The sequence below is a fragment of the Peromyscus eremicus genome, chromosome 17 (assembly GCF_949786415.1).
Source record: "Peromyscus eremicus chromosome 17, PerEre_H2_v1, whole genome shotgun sequence".
NCBI lineage: Eukaryota > Metazoa > Chordata > Mammalia > Rodentia > Cricetidae > Peromyscus > Peromyscus eremicus.
The window spans coordinates 57,714,941-57,733,274 of NC_081433.1; the positions used below are offsets into that span (position 1 = coordinate 57,714,941).

Below are 18,334 nucleotides of genomic sequence, written 5' to 3' on the forward strand. Positions count from 1 at the left end.
TTTTTTTTTTAAGATTTATTTATTCATTATGTATACAGTGGTCTGCCTGCATGTATGTCTGCAGGCCAGAAGAAGGCATCAGATCTCATTATAGATGGTTGTGAGCCACCATGTGGGTGCTGGGAATTGAACTCAGGTCCTCTGGAAGAACAGCCAGTGCTCTTAACCTCTGAGCCATCTCTCCAGCCCCCCCTTTTTTTTTTTTTTTTTTTTTTTTTTTAAATACAGCATAATGGCTCCTGCCTTCAAAATCGAAGCAGGTTTTTCAATTCTGTTGGCTTAAACCCATGTCTGCGGAGTCTTCTTTGGTGAAAACCCCCACAACATTCCGATTAAAGAATAATTCAGCCTCTGGAGACGTCTATCTGCTTTCACACATTTCCAAATCACCTCCATCAGTTGCTAACAGGGAGCCTTATCAGGCAGTGCTACAAAGGGAATACAGGATATCTCAGGAACATCACAGCAAGCACACAGTGGCCTTGGAACCAGTAACCACAGCCCTGGAGGGTGGGCAGGTGCCAAGTCTGCGCCTGGACGAGAACACAAAACTAGTGTTTCCCTTTTGTCTTTTCATCAGCGCCGCTGAGAAAGCCTCAGATTGGCCTGGCCCCAACAGGTTTCATTGTAGCCCTAGCTGGCCTTGAACTCCTATTTCTCCTCCCTCCATCTCCCCAGTGCTGGGTGACTAGTGGTGTGTGCCATCACACCTAATTTTCCGTGAATAAATCTGGATTTCTTGTGTCCTTTTTGGAGACAAGGTCTCCTGCGGCCCAGGCTGACCTCTCACTATGCAGCCGAGGCTAGCCTGCCTGCAACTCCAGATTTTCCAGTTTCTACCTTCAGCCCCGTGCACATGCCCAATCAGATCTGAGCCAGCTGTGGAATGCTTCTGGACAGCAACCAGGCCGGGGCAGGACTGCGCTGGAACGCACCGGTTTCGGGACTGTACGGGAGGCGACTGGTCCTGTCCATCAAGGAGCAGGGACTCCCTGGAGCCAATCAGGATGGCGTGTAAGCGGAGTCGTCCAATCAGCAGCGGGCAGCCGCTCTTCCGGTGCCGCCCTGTTCGGCGCTCACCTCGGCAGCGGCAGCGGCCGCGCAGCAGCGCGCACGGTCCGCGGTGGCACCAGGAGGAGCGCAGGGAGAGCGGGAGCGCGCCATGGTGAGTGCGGCGTGGAGACGCGGGGAGGAGGCGGAGGGGCCACGGGCTCCGCGCGGTTGGCCGCTCGGAAGTTCCCGGAACTTGCTGAGCGTTTGCAGACCGACTCTGCGGCCTCTTCCTGGAGTCCGCAGCCGAACTGTAGGAAAAGGGGGTCGAGTGGAAAGGGAGACGTAGGGCCCTCTCTGGGTGAATTACTCTTGGGGCTGTTTCTAGCTACGTTCTTTTGGTGTTTTAAATTACACTTATTTGTAGGGGTGGGCCCGTGGGGAGGGCAGCGTCCGGTCTCGCCTTCCACCGTGTGGGTTCTGGGGATCGCGCAAGTCGTCAGGTTTGGCAACAAGCACCTTTTCAGCTGAACCATCGCGCAGGTTCCTTTTTTTTCCCCTCACTATTTTTGTTTGTTTGTTTGTTTCGAGACAGGGTTTCTCTGTGTAGCAGCCCTACCTGTCCTGGAACTAGCTCCCTAGACCAGGCTGGCCTCTCAGACATCTGCCTGCCTCCGCCTCCCGAGCGCCAGGATTAAAGGCGTGCGCCACTTAACTTTTTTTTTTTTTTTTTTTTAGATGCGTTTCCTTATGTGCATATTCACAAACCTGGTTAGACCATGTTCCTAGGATGAGAGGAAGTTTTTGTCTCCGGGGCTGGAGAGATGGCTCAGAGGTACTGAGTTCAATTTCCAGCAACCACATGGTGACTCACAACCATGCGTAATGGCTGCTGATGCCCTCTTCTGGCCTGCAGGCAGACATGCAGACGGAGCACTCAAAAAAAGTCGGCAGGGCGGTAGCGGCCCGCGCCTTTAATCCCAGCACTCCGGAGGTAGAGGCAGACGAATTTCTGGGAGTTCGAAGTCAGTCTGGTTTACAGAGGGAGTTCTAGAACAGCCACAGCTACAGAGAGCAACCTTGTCTCGAGGGGAAAAAAAGTCTTTGTCCCCACCAAGAAAATTTACAACTTCTTGGAAAAACTTTTATTCAGCTGCTGTAGGTTTCTCTTTTCCCCGTTACCCCACAAACAAAAGGGATGGGGGATGGGAGTCCACTGTAACCCCGGCTGGCCAGCACTGTTCATTACCTGTGTCTGAAGACAGGACCCTGTGGCCCTGACCTACTTATGGACAGAAACAGGGACCCAATCCCAGCAACAGAAGGGAGAGCAATCATAATACAGGGCATGTTAAGGGGGGAAAAACACAACTCTCATCTCAGGGGAATAAAGGCATGGTTTATTCTGAATCCAGACATGAGTGCCCGTGGCCGGGACCCCCAAACACGCCTCACACAGTGTTCCACTGTGGAAGTGGTTACATGATCGGTGGTGGCACATGCCTTTAATCCCAGCATTTAGGAGGCAGAGGCAGGTGGAGCTGTGAGCTCAAGGCCAGCCTGGTCTACAGGTCAAGTTCCAGGACAGCCAGGGCTACACAGAGAAACCCTGTCTCAAAAACAAAAAAAAAAAAAACCAAACAAACCGAGAAGAAAGAACAGAGTCATGAAGTGTTTATCAAAGGCCTCAGTAGGGCCACAGGTTTGCAGCAAGTAGGAACCCAATGCTGTGGGTTTCTGAAGCTGTGCCTGACATTCTCATATATTCCGGGTTTGGTGGAGGTGCGTGGTTGGCTAAGAATTATAGGATTTTTGATAGTCACAAGGATGTGGGCTTTCAAAGGGACAAAAACCCCATAATCCTGTGAGTGGCCCACTGTGGGTGCTGGAAACTGAACCCAGGTCCTCTGGAGAAGCAACAGGTGCTTATAACCACTGAGCCATCTCTGCAGCCCCTTAGGATTTAGGGGGCTGGGGGGTGGGGGGTCCTCTCACTATGTAGCCCTGGAACTCTGTAGAGCAGGCTGGCCTGGGATTCAAAGAATCCTCCCTGACTCCCAGGTGCCAGGAATTAAAGGTATGGTCACCTCTCTCCATGATCCTTGGTATCATCAGTCATTTTGGCCTAGAATCTTCATCTCTTTAGTCTCTCTTCTCTCTCCCCCTCTCTGTTAGGCTCTCCCTCTTGGGAACTTCAGTTCTCATGGAGTTACCAGGAAACTGATACCCAAACCCTAGAAAATTCCAGGCTTCCTTAGAGCCCCAGGTGCCCAGCCCTGAGACCTCAAACTTTCTCTGCTCATACTTTCTCTGCTGGGCTGAAATCTGGGAAGCCCCAGCCACCTCCCCTCTCCCTGTTCCTAGAGTGGCTGTAAAGGAGGGACTGTGTGGCCTCAGGCTGGGGTGGGTTAAAGTTCTCAACCTTCAGGAGAGAAACTTTTTTTTATTATTTGTTTGATTTGGGGGAATCTAGCTTTTTGGGGGGGTCTAAACTCCTGTCCCCGTAATTGAGTAGCAAAAGTGCTGTGTTACTATCTCAGGTGTCTCTGCCGCCCTATAATTATAGACACACACATACCTCATTCCCGCCCTCATCTACTGAACCTCTGATCCCTCATACTTCTATAGCTTCTTTTTTGTTTTATTGTGACACTGTGTGTGTGTGTCTGTATGTGTGCCTGAGTGCAGGTGCCTGCAGCCCGGGGTGTCAGGTCCCCTGGAGCTGGCATTAGAAACAGTGTGAGCCATCAGACATGGGTGCTGAGATCTGTAAGAGCTGTAAATGCTCTTAACTGCTGAGCCAGCTCCAGACCCTAGAGGGGGAGTGAGAATGTGGGAAACAAGAGACACGAGAGATGGAGACAGGACAGGATTTTGAGCAAGTCTCGTTTATTCATGAACATCTCAGGGTAGACACAAGGCAAGGGGGGTAAGGAAGCTCTAACTCTTGCAAAAAAAAATGGTTATCTAAGCAACCATCCCACAGCGGAAAAAGCCCCTTAACTGCAGAAGCAGACCGTACTGAACACAGGAAACCATCAAGACTTGAGGAAATAACATTCCTACCTTGAGGGTTAGTATCTAATGCAGCTAAAGCAATCATAAAATGGCTTTAAATGTGGAAAGTCTTCTACATCGCCCCAACCCCTTCATGTCTTCCTTTGTATGTGGGTACTAGGCGTGACCCAGACCTGTGATCCCAGCTCTGGGAAATAAAGGCAGGAAGATAAAGAATTCGAGACCAGCCTTAGCTTCATGAGACCTTACCTTCAGAATATATACATTGACACATGGTGGCTCACAACTGTCTGTAATTCCAGTCCCAAAGGATGTGGCACCTTCTGGCCTTTGCAGGTGCCAAGCATGTACATGCCACCTAGACATACATGTAGGCAAACACCCATACACATAAAGTTTGTTAAAGTAAAAGGGAAAAGCATGCCTAGTGAGCGGGGCATGGCAGTAGGTCTCTGAATACCCAGCATTTGGGGAGCAAGAGGCCAGAGAATTCAGTTCAGGAGTAGCCTGGGCTACCTGAGACCTTGACCCACCCCCCACCCCCACCCCCCCAAAAAAAACCCACAAGGAAAAGGCAATTGGCCTATGTCTGTGATCTCACTACTAGGGAAGTAGAAGGAAGAAGATTGGGAGCTCAAGGTCAGCCTGAGCTACTTAGGAAATAAGAGGCCAGCCTGAGCTACACTGAAACCAAAAAACAACAAGAACAAAAAAAACAAGTCAGGCAATAAAATGATGAATACAAGTAGGATGTGACTTTATTGGAAGGAGTGTAGGAATAGAAGGGGAAAGCCCACACTGAGGTTAGCTAGACAGATTGTGTGTGTGTGTATGTGCCATGGAGTGCATGTGTTGGTGAGACATTCAGAAATCAGTTCTTTCCACAGTGGGTCCCAGGGATTGAACTCAGGTCATCAGGCATGGCTGCAAGCACTTACCTTCTCACACACCTTCTCTCCTTTCTAGTTTGACTAGTTGAGTTTTATCAAATCTCATGCGTCTTTCAAAGAACGAGCTTTTCCTTTTTTTGTTTTCTTGAGTTTAATTTCTCATGTACTTGGGATTGTCATGGTTTAAAAGAGTCGTGTGTGTGTGTGTGTGTGTGTGTGTGTGTGTGTGTGTGTGTGTGTGTGTGTGGTGTGTGTGTGATGCATGAGTGCATTGCTCAGGAAGGCCAGAAGAGGGCGCTGGATCCCCTGGAGCAGGAATTACAAGTGGTTGGGATCCACCCAGTCTGAGTGCTGGGAACTGGCTTGAGTCCTCTGGAAAAATAGCAGGTGGACTCCGCAGCGGAGCCACCCCCACCACTGCTGCCCCCCACCCATGTAATCTGATACCATGTTAGCCGCAAACGGACCTGTAAGGGTTTGTTGCATTTTCATTGACAGCTGACTGCATTAGCATTGTTTGATCCTCGTATTCCTCGAAGATTCTGCATAGTCTACAGTTAATTTAGGTAGTGCGTCCTTTCGGTTAGTACATGGATCTCATTTTTTTTTTTTTTAAGGGAGGGGGTTATTTCAGTTCAGTTCCTATTTACAGTTAGTTCATCATGGTGGGGATGTCACAGCTGCAGGACCTTGAAGGAGCTGGTCATCTTTGAAAAGAACCACTTTTTTTCCCTTCCACTAGCTCTTTATTATTATTATTATTATTATTATTTTATTCCTTGTTCTTTTTCTTCCTCTTCTTCCCCTTCTCCTTTTCTTCCTTCTTCCTTTTCTCCTTTTCTCCCTCCTCCTTTCTTTTCTTTTCTTCTTTTTTAAAATTAGTTTTTAAATTACACTCGTGATAAAGAATGACTTTCACTTATGTGCCTCTGTATGCAGTGAGATGACGGACTGTGCCACCAAAGCCTGGCTTCTATTTCTTTACCATCTCTGATTGTGTGAGTTTTTGTTTTAAGGCGTGTGTGTGTGTGTAATTGTTTTGTTTGCATGTATGTGCACCCCATGCATACAGTGCACACACGGATCAGAAGAGGGCTTCAGATACCCTGAGTTACAGGCTGCTGTGAACCACCATGTGCGTACTGGGGATTGAACCTGGGTCCTGCAAAGAACAAAAGATGCTCTTAACCCCTGAGCTAGTCTCCATTGCCAGTATGATGGTGTTTATTGGGTCTGGGGTGCACACGTGCCATGGTAGACACGTGGACATAAAAGAATAACTTACAGTAGTCAGTGCTCTCTCCTTCCAGGGTTCAAACTCACGTCACAGATTTGTACAGCAAGCACTTTTACCCACTGAACAATCCAGCCAGGTCCCTGGTGTGATTCTCCCATTATTTAAGCTGGTGGGATCCCTTCCCCCAACTCAGATCTTAGATGCCATCAGAGGTTGAATACGGAACTGGCTGCTCAGGGGGACAGTCTTGGGAATACTTAGTAACTCCTTCAGCACTCCAGACAGTAGCACTGCATTTAGTCAAGTGCTGTAGACCCTGTGTAGCAGATGTTAAGTCCAGTTGGATGGCTCAGCGGGTGAAGGTGCTGGCTGCCCAGTCTTGTGACCTCTGATCCCCGAGACCCACATGGTAGAAGGACCGAACTGCTTCCTGTGGGTTGTCCTCTTGTAAGCACCCATACTTACTTTCCAGGTTACCTGATATGGCAGCCAGGAAGAACGAGCCTGTGACAATTTTATTGAGAGCAATCAGACTTTTTATACCTTTATCAGGAACAGAATATAGTGACAATTGCCAGGATACAGTGATGTTTGCAAACCTTAGAGAGTACACAAGACGAATGTCCAAGACCAATTGTCCTGTCAAAGCTTCCTTGACTTCTAGGGGAACATACAGAGAAACACAAAGCAGCCTGAATGCTTCACTGCCTGAGGGAATGCATAGGCACACAGTGTCCCAGGAGCCATGGACTCTAATCTGGAAAACCTATGATGCATGCCTCTCAGGGCAGCTAGGCCAGGCCACATCCATGGTTCCCTGCATTTAACCCTCTTTTATTTTTTATTTTTAGGGTATGCAAGTCAATCTTTACAGCAGACATGGAGTAGCAAAACAGTCTCAAAGCTGTAATGCTTCCCAGTATAACTATTAACAAAATAATGATCAAAAATCTTTGCTAGGTTTTGTGCAGCAATGGAGGAGGGTAATTCATCTCATTTGAATGCTGAATAATTAGTATTTCATCGTGCAGGGTCTGAACATCAATACTCAAATTGTCATGTGACCGTCTTTGCTTAGGGAACAACTTGATTAGCAGTAGCGACACCAGGATCTGAGTTACTTGCATAAACAGGGATGTTATTCTCTTTCCAGCTAGCAAAGTGAAGCGCAGGAGGGTCAGGTACGGAAACCCAGTAGCAGTGGCAGATGCCTTCAACGAGACAGCTTAGCAAGTACAGCAGTTCTGCAGCCACACCCTTCCCTTGAGATTTCCTCAGCTCTCCCAGTCACCCGCTCTCTCCTCCTTTTCTTCGAGTGTAGCCTCTGGAGACGCTTTGGAAGCTCTTCATCCATCTTCCACAGGTTGAGTCAGTCTTTCAGGTATCTACACTGACTTTTCAGCACCCTGAGGAAAAAACACAAACAGCCTTTGACTCCAGTGAATTGCTGTACCCGGGCCATGCAGTGGGCCAGACATAACATCTCTCCAAAGGACCGGGACCCTGAAATGTTTTAGAGAGGCCCAAAAAACGTTCTGCAACAGTGAGGCCATCCTTGCCCAAATTTAAATTTTCTTTTTTTAATTTTTTAAGTAAATAAAGTAGAAGATAAGGGATGGAGAGATAGATGGGTCAGCTGTTGAGAGCAGTAGCTACTCTTCCAGAGGACCCCGGTTCAATTCCTAGTACCACCATGGTAGCTCACAACAGGGCTTCTGACACCCTACCACTGACATACATACATAAAATAAAATTAGATCGCAGGGTTGGGGATTTAGCTCAGTGGCCCTGGGTTCGGTCCTCAGCTCCGACCAAAAAAATAAATAAATAAATAAAATTAGATTATATGTATGTTTAAAAGGATAAAATCTGTGGGGAGCAGCCAAACTACCTTACTCCCCTCCTTTATTTTAAACAATGTTTAAGCTATCCATTAGCTTTTCCACAAAAGATTGACCCCCGAGGGTTATGGAATGCCCGTGATGGGTTGGATCAAATTGTTTGCAAAATTCCTGAAAGGCTTGGCGGTGTATGCAGGAGCATTGTCAGTTTTCAGTGTTTTACAGGGGCATAAAATACAAAAGCCACGGTTAAGTTATCCAGAGTATTTAATAAAATTGTTTATTTTTTTGAGGAATATAAATCCAAAGGATTAATCCAGTTTTGGGGGGGAGGTGGGTTTTTGTTTGTTTGTTTTTTTTTTTTTTTTCCGAGACAGAGTTTCTCTTGTGTAGCTCTGGAGCCTGTCCTGAATCTCACTTTGTAGACCAGGCTGGACTTGAACTCACAAAGATTGCCTGGCTCTGCCTCCCAAGTGCTGGGATTAAAGGCATTGGCCACCACCACCCGGCAGATTAATCCAATTTTTATTTATTTGTTGTTGTTGGTTTTGTTTTTTTGGGTTTTTTTTTTGTTGTTGTTTTGTTTTGTTTTTTTCAAAGACAGGGTTTCTGTGTGGTGCCTATGCTGGATCTCGCTCTGTAGACCAGGCTGGCCTCACAGAGACCTACCCAGCTCTGCCTCCCGAGTGCTGGGATTAAAGGCTGCACCACCACTTCCTGGCCAATTTTTATTTTTTGCAAAGAGTTCTTTTAGCATTTTTTTTTTTTTTTTGGCAGAAAGCAAAATATCCATATAATGTATAATAAAAGCAAGAACAAACAATTTTTTTTAGCTCTTTTTAAAGCAGTAACAACAAACTTTTAACATAAAATTGGGCCATTTGTCATTCCTCATTTCTTGTTGAAATAGCCGCTAATAGTTGAGTGCTACCTGCCCTTCAAGGGCTACAGCAGGAGTAATCCTTCAGTATGTGAAGGCCCAATGTCAGGACAGAATCAGATGTAATCATTAATGTCTTCTTTCTTTCGAAAGGGACAGTTGGCAGTGTGGCATGCAGTGTTAGCTTTCTCATGCCAGTGATTTGGCAATAATCATTCCTGCCTGCCCATCAGCCACCAGGTGATTGGCCCCCTGAGAAAGGTGGGAAATGATCTTGATATGTCTCGTCAGGGCTTTGTCTAATTTTAGAAAGTTCCTCTGTCTTTCTTCCAGAATCTGGTAACTTATACCATGCTTGCAGTACCAAAGTGTTGATTTGTCCATGAGCCTCAGGAGGATGTGTGATCTGTCATTGACTATCACCATACATGCCTCCTATTAACATCCCAAGTGATGGGCGTGTTATTTTTGTTGATTTCTAATAGTTCTAATTTCTGAGGTTAGAATTTCTTTGACATCTTTAAATAAATCAGATAAATACATTCACTTCCAGTCAGACAAGCTTATGCAGTTGTTTTTTGTTTGTTTTTTCTTCAAACTAGGGATTGAACTGAAGTCAGTCAATCTCACTGGCCCTGTGGAATTAAATTAAACAATTAAAAAATGTTAATAAGTCTACTTTGTAATTAAACACATTGCCATGATTAATCCTGGAAATACAGTGTAACAAATAGTTAGCAAAACTAGAAAATAAAAGATAAGCCTTTGCTACGACCCTCCAGTCAAAGGAAAGAAAAGCTTCCCCGGAAACAGAATCAAAGAGAGACGGTATAAAGGGAGCGCCTGGTCCATCCTGAGCACAAGTCTGTTTAAGACCCTTAAGTCGCTGGGCGGTGGTGGCCAGGCGGATCTTTGTGAGTTTGAGACCAGCCTAGTCTACAGAGCGAGATCCAGGAAAGGTGCAAAGCTACACAGAGAAACCCTGTCTCGAAAAAACAAAACAAAAAACAACAAAGAAAAGGACCCTTAAGTCTTCAATGAAATGGGTATATAATTCCTACCTTGTCCTGGGTTATTGGGATCAGGCATTTCACTCACTGGGAAAAGAAAATCCCCTCATGTCTTATCCTATTGGATGCACAATGCATCCGAGACCTGTACCCTGACTTAGGAGTTAATTCTCTTACCCTAAGAACTTCAGTAAGAGATGAAGTGAAGCAGTGAAGTTTCTGCTGTGAGGAACTGCACTTGATGGATAGGGTTGGGAGCAGGAAACCAGGAGCAAACTCAGCACAGGGAGGACAGAGAGACACTAGACACTATCTACAGTTCTAGTTTTCCTCTTCCCCTGTTTGTTGTTTTTTCCTAATCACTTTCATATTAATTTTAACTGTGTCATTTTTATCTATTACTGTTGTTGATTTCTTTCCAAAGCTGAATAGCATCACTAGGAATTTTCTCTGGTCTCCTTGTGTCGAATTCTCCCTGAATTGCTCTTTGTAACTGGGACCCTGTTCTCAGATCCAGAGATCCCTCTTCAGGGAAAGATTTACTGAGAGCAATCAGACTTTTTATACCTTTATCAGGAACAGAATGTAGTGGCAATTGCCAGGATCAATACAGCTGTAGTTGCCAGGATACAGTGATGTTTTCAGGATATACAAGATGAATGTCCAAGACCAATTGTCCTGTGAAAGCTTCTTCTACGGGATCATAGAGAGAAACACAAAGCAGCTTGAGAGCTTCACTGCCCACACAGTACTCACAGGGGCCATGGACTCTAACCTGAAAAACTTATGATATGTCACCAATACATACATACACACACAAATAAGTTTTCTTAATGTTTGCATAGTAATCTACACTATATAAATTATCTCCTGCACTTACCAATGAAAGGCTACTCCTTCTGTGTATCTTGAGGCAGTCTCAGTTGAACGACTGCCCAGACTAGACTGGCATATGGTCTTGTCTGTGAGCAATTGTCTGGATTGTTGATTGATGTAGGAGGGCCCAGCCCACTGTCAACAACAACATTCCCTAGACAGATGGTCCTGGGCTATATTTTTTTTAAAAGCTAGCTGAGTATGAGCCTTAAGTGAGCTAGCAGTGTTCCTCCATAGTTTCTGTTCTAATTTCCTGCTTGAATCCAAGCCCTGATTTCCCTCAGTGAGGGACTATGACCTTGGGAGTGTAAGCCAAATAAACTCTATCTCAGTTACTTTACTGCTATGGTTACTTTACACCATGACCAAAGCTTACAGTTTCATAGGGTGAGTCCATAACCATCATTGCAGGGAGCATGGTGGCAGGCAGGCATGGCACTAGAGTTGTAGCTGAGAGCTTACATCTGATCACAAGCAGGAAGCAGAGCATACTGAGAATGGCTTGGGCCCACCACTAGTGACATACCTCCAACAAAGCCACACCTCCAAATCCTTCCTAAAAAGTTCCACCAACTGGGACCCAAACATTGAACTGTGTGAACCAGTGGGGGCATTCTCATTCAATCCACCACACATTCTTTCCTCACCTAAGTTGCTCTTGCTCAGAGTGTTTCATCGCAGCAACAGAAATCAAACTAGAACACTGTGTTGCTTGCAGTGCAGTGTGGGAGGAAGAGTAGACGGTAGGTCTAATTACCAAGCCCTAGAACTGATGAAGCATTATCCTCTCAGCCTGATATCAGCGAAGAGTAAGCACCAGCCGCTGCCAGTCTCTTTATTTTGTAATAACATGGGATGTTTCAGGACCCGGTGACCTTTGAGGATGTGGCTGTGAACTTCACCCAGGAAGAATGGGCCTTGCTGGATGTTTTCCAGAAGAATCTCTACAGAGATGTGATGCAGGAAACCTACAGGAATCTGACTTCTATAGGTGAGCATGACATCGAGGTTTCACTCGCTTTGTTGAGTGCTGATTCAGAGTAAAGACTCCGCGTGCACACGGTCAGCCAAGGTTGGCCTCGTGCACCAAGCAGCTGATAGCACTATACTTTTTAAAAATTGTTCTGCATCTGTATTTTAGGAACACAATGGGAACAGTGGGATTTGGAAGCTTACTACAGAAGTCTGAAGAGAAATATGAGGTAATGAATACCCACAAAGAAACAGCTGAGAATCACTGGATGTTGGGAAAATATTAAAAAGAGCACAAATTCAGACTATTTATTCTTTTAAAAACAATCTCCCTAAGCTCTGAAAATGAATGCTTGTATGTCCTATGGATATTCAAGGTCTGCAAAGTAGTTTATGTAAGACATTCCAGCTGAGGACAGAGCATTCAAATACATGGGCCTGAGGGGGCCATTCTCATTCAAACTACTACATACACATCATTTGAAAAAAACATAAGGAACCTAGAGAGATGGCTCAGCCGTAAAGAACACTGGCTGCTTGCCGGGCGGTGGTGGCGCACGCCTTTAATCCCAGCACTCGGGAGGCAGAGCCAGGCGGATCTCTGTGAGTTCGAGGCCAGCCTGGACTACCAAGTGAGTCCCAGGAAAGGCGCAAAGCTACACAGAGAAACCCTGTCTCAGGAAAAAAAAAAAACAAAAACAAAAACAAAACAACAAAAAAAAAAACAAAAACGGCTGCTCTTCCAGAGAACTCAGGTTCGGTTCCCAGAACCCACATGACTGCTCACAACTGCCTGTAACTCCAGTTCCAGGGATCTGACACCTTTACACCAATGCACATAAAATAAAGTTAAATAAATTATTAAATATATATATATATATATATATATATAATTTTAAAAAGTAACTAATTCTTAAAAAAAAATGATAGGAGCTATGGTCCAGCCATCTTACAGCCCCTTGAATCCACTTATGTTAAAGCTTCTCTCCAGTGTTCTACCCTGTGTGTCTGGGGTCACAAGGGAGTGAAGAAAGGACAGAGACTCGTAAGGGAAGCTAGGGTCGGGTGGGCAGTGCTGGAGTCACACCAAGTAGGCCACACTTGGCACCTGAGTGCATTTATTAGTACACCACAGAGCTGGTGTGTCTAGGAGGCGGCTGGAGGCAGCAATCTCAGGCTGTAAACATCTGTTTTTTGTTTTTGTTTTTTCGAGACAGGGTTTCTCTGTGTAGCTTTGCGCCTTACCTGGAACTCACTTGGTAGCCCAGGCTGGCCTCGAACTCACAGAGATCCGCCTGGCTCTGCCTCCCGAGTGCTGGGATTAAAGGCGTGCGCCACCATCGCCCGGCTCAGGCTGTAAACATCTGGGATGAGGAAGCTGCAGTTGTTAGTCTCTCCCCCTCTCCCCCCCCTCCTCCCCTCCTCCCAGACAGGGTTTCTCTGTGTATCCCTGGCTGTCCTGGAACTCACTTTGTAGCCCAGGCTGGCCTCTGCCTCCCTAGTGCTAGGATTAAAGGCGTGCGCCACCACCGCCCAGCACAGTTGCTAGTCTTTACACACACCAGTCACTCGTTTGTAAATGCTTGTACTTGCACAGTCAACATTAACACACAGGCTGGAGGAAGGCTTTGCCATTGTCATTAGTCTGAGGCATGGCCATACCCGTGTCAGCAATATGCATTCACTCAGGACTTCTGCCCACATAAAAGCCCAAAGGACCTTGTGAATGTTCCCAATGTAAATCTAATATCTACTAATAAGTGTAACATTGTTAATAAGTAAACTCTTAAGGTTATATTTCTTAATTCTTACAGAATCCAAATGGTAAAGAGAGACCATGAACTTGCAGACAATGGCCAGTATAGAGAAGCCATAGCCCAAAATCCAGTCGATATCACAAACAAGACTCCTGAACTTCCTGATTGCCACAACATCAGTCAGTCATCCCCGAAGGGGCATGGTATGTTCAACTCTAAACAGAGACCATGTGACTATCAGAAATACGTAAAGAAATACTGTGAATGTGAAACGTGTGGTAAAGCCTTCATGTGCTCAAGCTCCCTTAAAAAACATAAAAAGATCCACAATGGAGAGAAGCCGTATAAATGTATGCATTGTGAGAAAGCCTTTCGCTATCGCCACTGTGCCAATAGGCACATGCTAACTCACAATGCAGACAGGCATAAATGCAAGGTGTGTGGAGAAACATTTCCTAATGCTGACGCCCTTCGGGGACATAAGATAATTCACTCCGGAGAGATACCTGAGTGTAAGGAATGTGGGAGGATGTTCTGGACTGTCAGTTCCCTCGACATGCACAGAAGGCTTCATACAACAGAAAAACTTTATGAATGTAAACACTGCCCGAAAACCTTCAAGAGTTACTGTTCCTTTAAACTACACGAGAGGATTCACACTGGGGAGAAACCTTATGAATGTAAGCAGTGTGGGAAAACCTTCAGACATTCCAGCCATGTTCAAGCACATGAGAGAATTCACACTGGAGAGAAACCCTATGAATGTAAAGAGTGTGGGAAGACCTTCACTTCTGGCCACTGCGCAAGAAGACATTTAGGGACACACAGTGGAGCCTGGCCTTACAAATGCGAGGTGTGTGGGAAAGCTTATCCGTATGTCTATTCCCTTCGAAACCATGAAAAAAGCCACGCCAAGGAAAAGCTTTATGAATGTATGCAGTGTGGGAAAACCTTTAAATATAGTGCTTCCTTACGAAACCATTTGACCACTCACACTGGAGAGAAGCCGTATGAATGTAAGGAGTGTGGGAAATCCTTCAGTTGTTCCAGTTACATCCAGAATCACATGAGAACACACAACGGACAGCCCTATAAATGTCAGGAATGTGGTAAGGGATTCTCGTATTCCAAAAGTCTTAGGAGACACATGCATATACACAGTCAATTGGTGATGGATAGTTTTAAGTATGAGTTAGAAGTTGAGTGTGAGTAGAAGTGCTCCACACATTCCAGCACATGGGTTAAAAATGAGCCTACGGGTGCAGTGTGTGTGGGAAGGTCTGCACTGGTTTCAGTCAGAAGTACGTGCCACAGTTTGTTCACTGTGTCAAACCCTGAGTTGACATCCTGTTGGGAAGCATTTCAGCGCTGAGGACTTGAGATGAATACTAACTTGGGAAAGCTTTTTGCCCATCCTTGTTAGCACACATGGGCAGGAAGACACAGTGGAAAGAAACTATCACTGTTAATAGTATGGGAAAGTTCTACCCTGAATTTCAGCAGTGTGGAAAGTCTTCAATAAGCTCCACCACAGACCCAGACTCTAAATGAAGGAATACTTGAACTTTTGCAATGTTAATGTTTTCAAACCCGTGAAATGAAGTGAGTCCCCAAATCTCATAAACCTAAGAAGTTTAAAACCTGTTGATTCCAGTGCTGTCCAGAAGCCACAATTGCAAAGAAATGTGATAGTGTCCTGTGATCTTTCTCTAGCTCACTGCTAAATGTGTGGATTTCTGATTCTTAGTCATAAATTCTGTTGGTATTTTTTGATTTAGTTATACATGTTTTTTGTTTGTTTGTTTTGGTTTTTGGTTTTTCGAGACAGGATTTCTCTGTACAACAGTCCTGGCTGTCCTGGAACTCGCTTTGTAGACCAGGCTGGCCTCGAACTCACAGAGATCTACCTGGCTCTGCCTCCCAAGTACTGGGATTAAAGGCATGCTCCACCACCACCTGGCTTAGTTATACATGTTTGATCGACATAATTTAAGTGCTTTTGTGATTAAGGGACCAATAAAATCTGACTTTGTAAATTGTCCAGATTTTGTCACAGGCCTCAACTGGCTAGTTGTGGCTGTACTTTATCATTTATATATTCCACATTTGTTTTCTAATAAAAATGTCTCTTCCCCAGCACAAAGATTACTCAATCACTCATACTAAAATAGTACCTCTTTTTATGCTTTTTACATCAGTTACATTGGGGGGAGGGGGGGTTGCACATGTGAGTTCAGCTTGCTGCAGAGTCCAGAAGAGGGCATTGGATTCCCTTGAGCTGAACTGTAAGAGCAAGTTCTGAGTCCTCTCTTGAGTCCCCATTTCTTTCTGGGGAGTGTTTTCACTTCGCTGTAATGGTGTCTCAGATGTGCGTCACTGGCTCCAACACTGCCTCTACTATGCGGAGCTGTTTGGTCATGGATGTTGCTTTGAAAATTGACTCCCTGGGGGAGCTATTCAGTGGCTTAGTGGCCCTGGATTCAGTTGCCAGGCACTGTTAAATGTGCATTTGGGTTTCAGTTAAGCTGAAGATGAATTCAGAGTGAGATGAATTTTCTGAAGGGAATCACGCTGGTGTGGGCATTCCAGAACTAGCCTTGGTGCTTCCGTGGTAGTTTGCTAAGAGCTTAACTTGCAAACGGTGTGGCTGACAGTATGTGGGAGGGGGCGGTCAGTCTGTGGAGTCTCCGTAAACAGGTGCATGCTGACAGTGTGTGGGAGGGGGCGGTCAGTCTGTGGAGTCTCCGTAAACAGGTGCATGCTGACAGTGTGTGGGAGGGGGCGGTCAGTCTGCGGAGTCTCCGTAAACAGGTGTTGCTGACAGTGCCCGCACCGGTTTTCAGTTGGTGTGTGTGTCTGATGTGGGAATGTGTGCACCACAGCATGCATGTGGAGGTCAAAGTTGCAGGAGTCAATTCTCTTACCATATGGGCCCCAGGGATCTGACTCAGGTCATCAGGCTTGGCCACAAGTGATTTTACTGGCTGAGCCATCTCACCAGCCCTAGTTTTTTAATGTAGGAGATTTTAGTTATCCTTTTCTTTGGGGGGGGGGGGGGATTTTGCTCTGGCTGTCCTGGAACTCGCTTTGTCGACCAGACTCAGATCTGGACTGCCTCTCCCTCCCTAGTGCTAGGGTGATGAAAGGCATGTGCCACCACTCCTGGCGACTTTAGTTATCTTAAGAATTGTAGTTAAACTGCCAGGTATTTGTTGTCTTCACTGAGTTTCACCATTAAAAGGGCCATTCAAGCAAAGTCACAATTGTGGTTATAAAATGGTTGTTGGCCCACCCTATGCAATATCAGAATTGAATAATGGTATCAGATAAAATAATGGATGAGAATGAAGCTCGTGTATCATTATCGTGTAATCAATAACGATTTAATTCTCTTTTAAAAAAATTGCAATTGCAAAAAGAAAACTTACCATGATCTTACAAAAAGTTAGACTTTTCCAACGGCCTTCTTCCAAAGTGCACCATCCCATGTGTTGTCAAAGATGGTATAAAAAGATGGAGGGAGGTGGAGAGATGGGGTGGTGACTTGTGTGTAGTGTGTGCACACTCACATGTGTGTTAATGCCAGGGACTCCGGAAGTGGACGCCCAGCCCCCTGCAGCTGGAATTAGCAGCAGTTGTGAGACATCTGAAAAGGGTACTAGGAACTAAACTCAGCTCTTCTGCAAGAGCACGAAGCCATCTCTTCAGCCTGGGACGCTGTTCCAACGCTAGTCTCGTGAACCCCTCACGGGCCAGCACTGTCAAGTCATGAAGCATGCACACAATGCAGGGACTCGGGGCTCTTGACAGACAGTAAACAGTTTCTTAAAACCTAGTGCTAGCTTTTTTATAAAAAGATGGATGTGAAATGATACAACTTTCGTGGGCTGGAGAGTCAGTCAGTCGAGTGCTTGCCACACAAGCACAAGGACCTGAGTTCAGTTTTCAGAATTCACATAAAAAGCCAAGTAGGGCCCACAGACCTGCATGCAAGCAAAACACCCTACATAAGAAATAGAGATTTGTTTGTTTTTTGAGACGGTTTCCCTGTGTCACCCTGGCTGTCCTGGAACTCACTCTGTAGACCAGGCTGGCTTCAACTCAGTGATCTACCATCTCTGCCTCCCAGGGGCTGGGATTATAGGCATGTGCCACCACCACCCAGCTAAAATAAAGGTTTTTAAAGCTGGGTATAGTGGTACACACTTGTAATCCCAGCACTGAGGAGATAGGGACAGGAGGACTGGGCCTTGCTGGTTCAGATTTATAGAATTTTCCATATGACCCAGCAGTACCTCTTCTGAGCACATCCCCAAAGGACTTCATCTCCTACTACAGTGCACATTTGTGTTCACTGCTGTCACTAGAGACACATGCATATCCGTGTTCACTGCTGTTCTATTCCCGAAGGCCTGGAAAACGAAATCAAACAACACAACTACAGAGTGAAGAATGAAGATGGGGAATATATGCACAATGGAATATTACTCAGCTGTAAAAAAAAAAAATGAAATCAATCTGCAGGAACATGGAGGCAACTGGAAAATAAAATTTGAAGCAGTGTGCCTCAGGTTCAGAAACACAAATGCCACATGTTCTGTTCTATGTGGATTTTAAAATGGTATTATTTTTCTGGGGGGGGTGGATGAGCATTTTGCCTACAAGTATGTACATTCACCATTGGTGTGCCGGGTTCCTGGAGAGGTCAGAATTGGACAATGAATCCCCTGGGACTGGAGTTGGAGGCAGTTCTGAGCCACCGAGTGGGTGCAGGGAGTGGAGTCCATGTCCTCTGCAAAAGCAGCAGCTGCACTTAACCACTGGGCTTCCCACCCCCTCATATGGAGGTTTAGCTCGTGGTTT

The 18,334-nt window shown here is 45.7% G+C and overlaps 1 protein-coding gene across 1 annotated transcript; it reads left to right on the forward strand.

Annotated features, from left to right (window-relative positions):
- The first annotated feature begins 1,094 nt into the window (after nt 1-1,094).
- Nucleotides 1,095-15,507, forward strand: LOC131894663 (zinc finger protein 709-like). Its single transcript, XM_059244977.1, has 4 exons — nt 1,095-1,165; nt 11,607-11,733; nt 11,884-11,944; nt 13,529-15,507. The coding sequence occupies exons 1-4, from the start codon at nt 1,163-1,165 to the stop codon at nt 14,682-14,684; spliced, it is 1,347 nt and encodes a 448-aa protein (XP_059100960.1). The 5' UTR covers nt 1,095-1,162; the 3' UTR covers nt 14,685-15,507.
- The last annotated feature ends 2,827 nt before the right edge of the window (nt 15,508-18,334 follow it).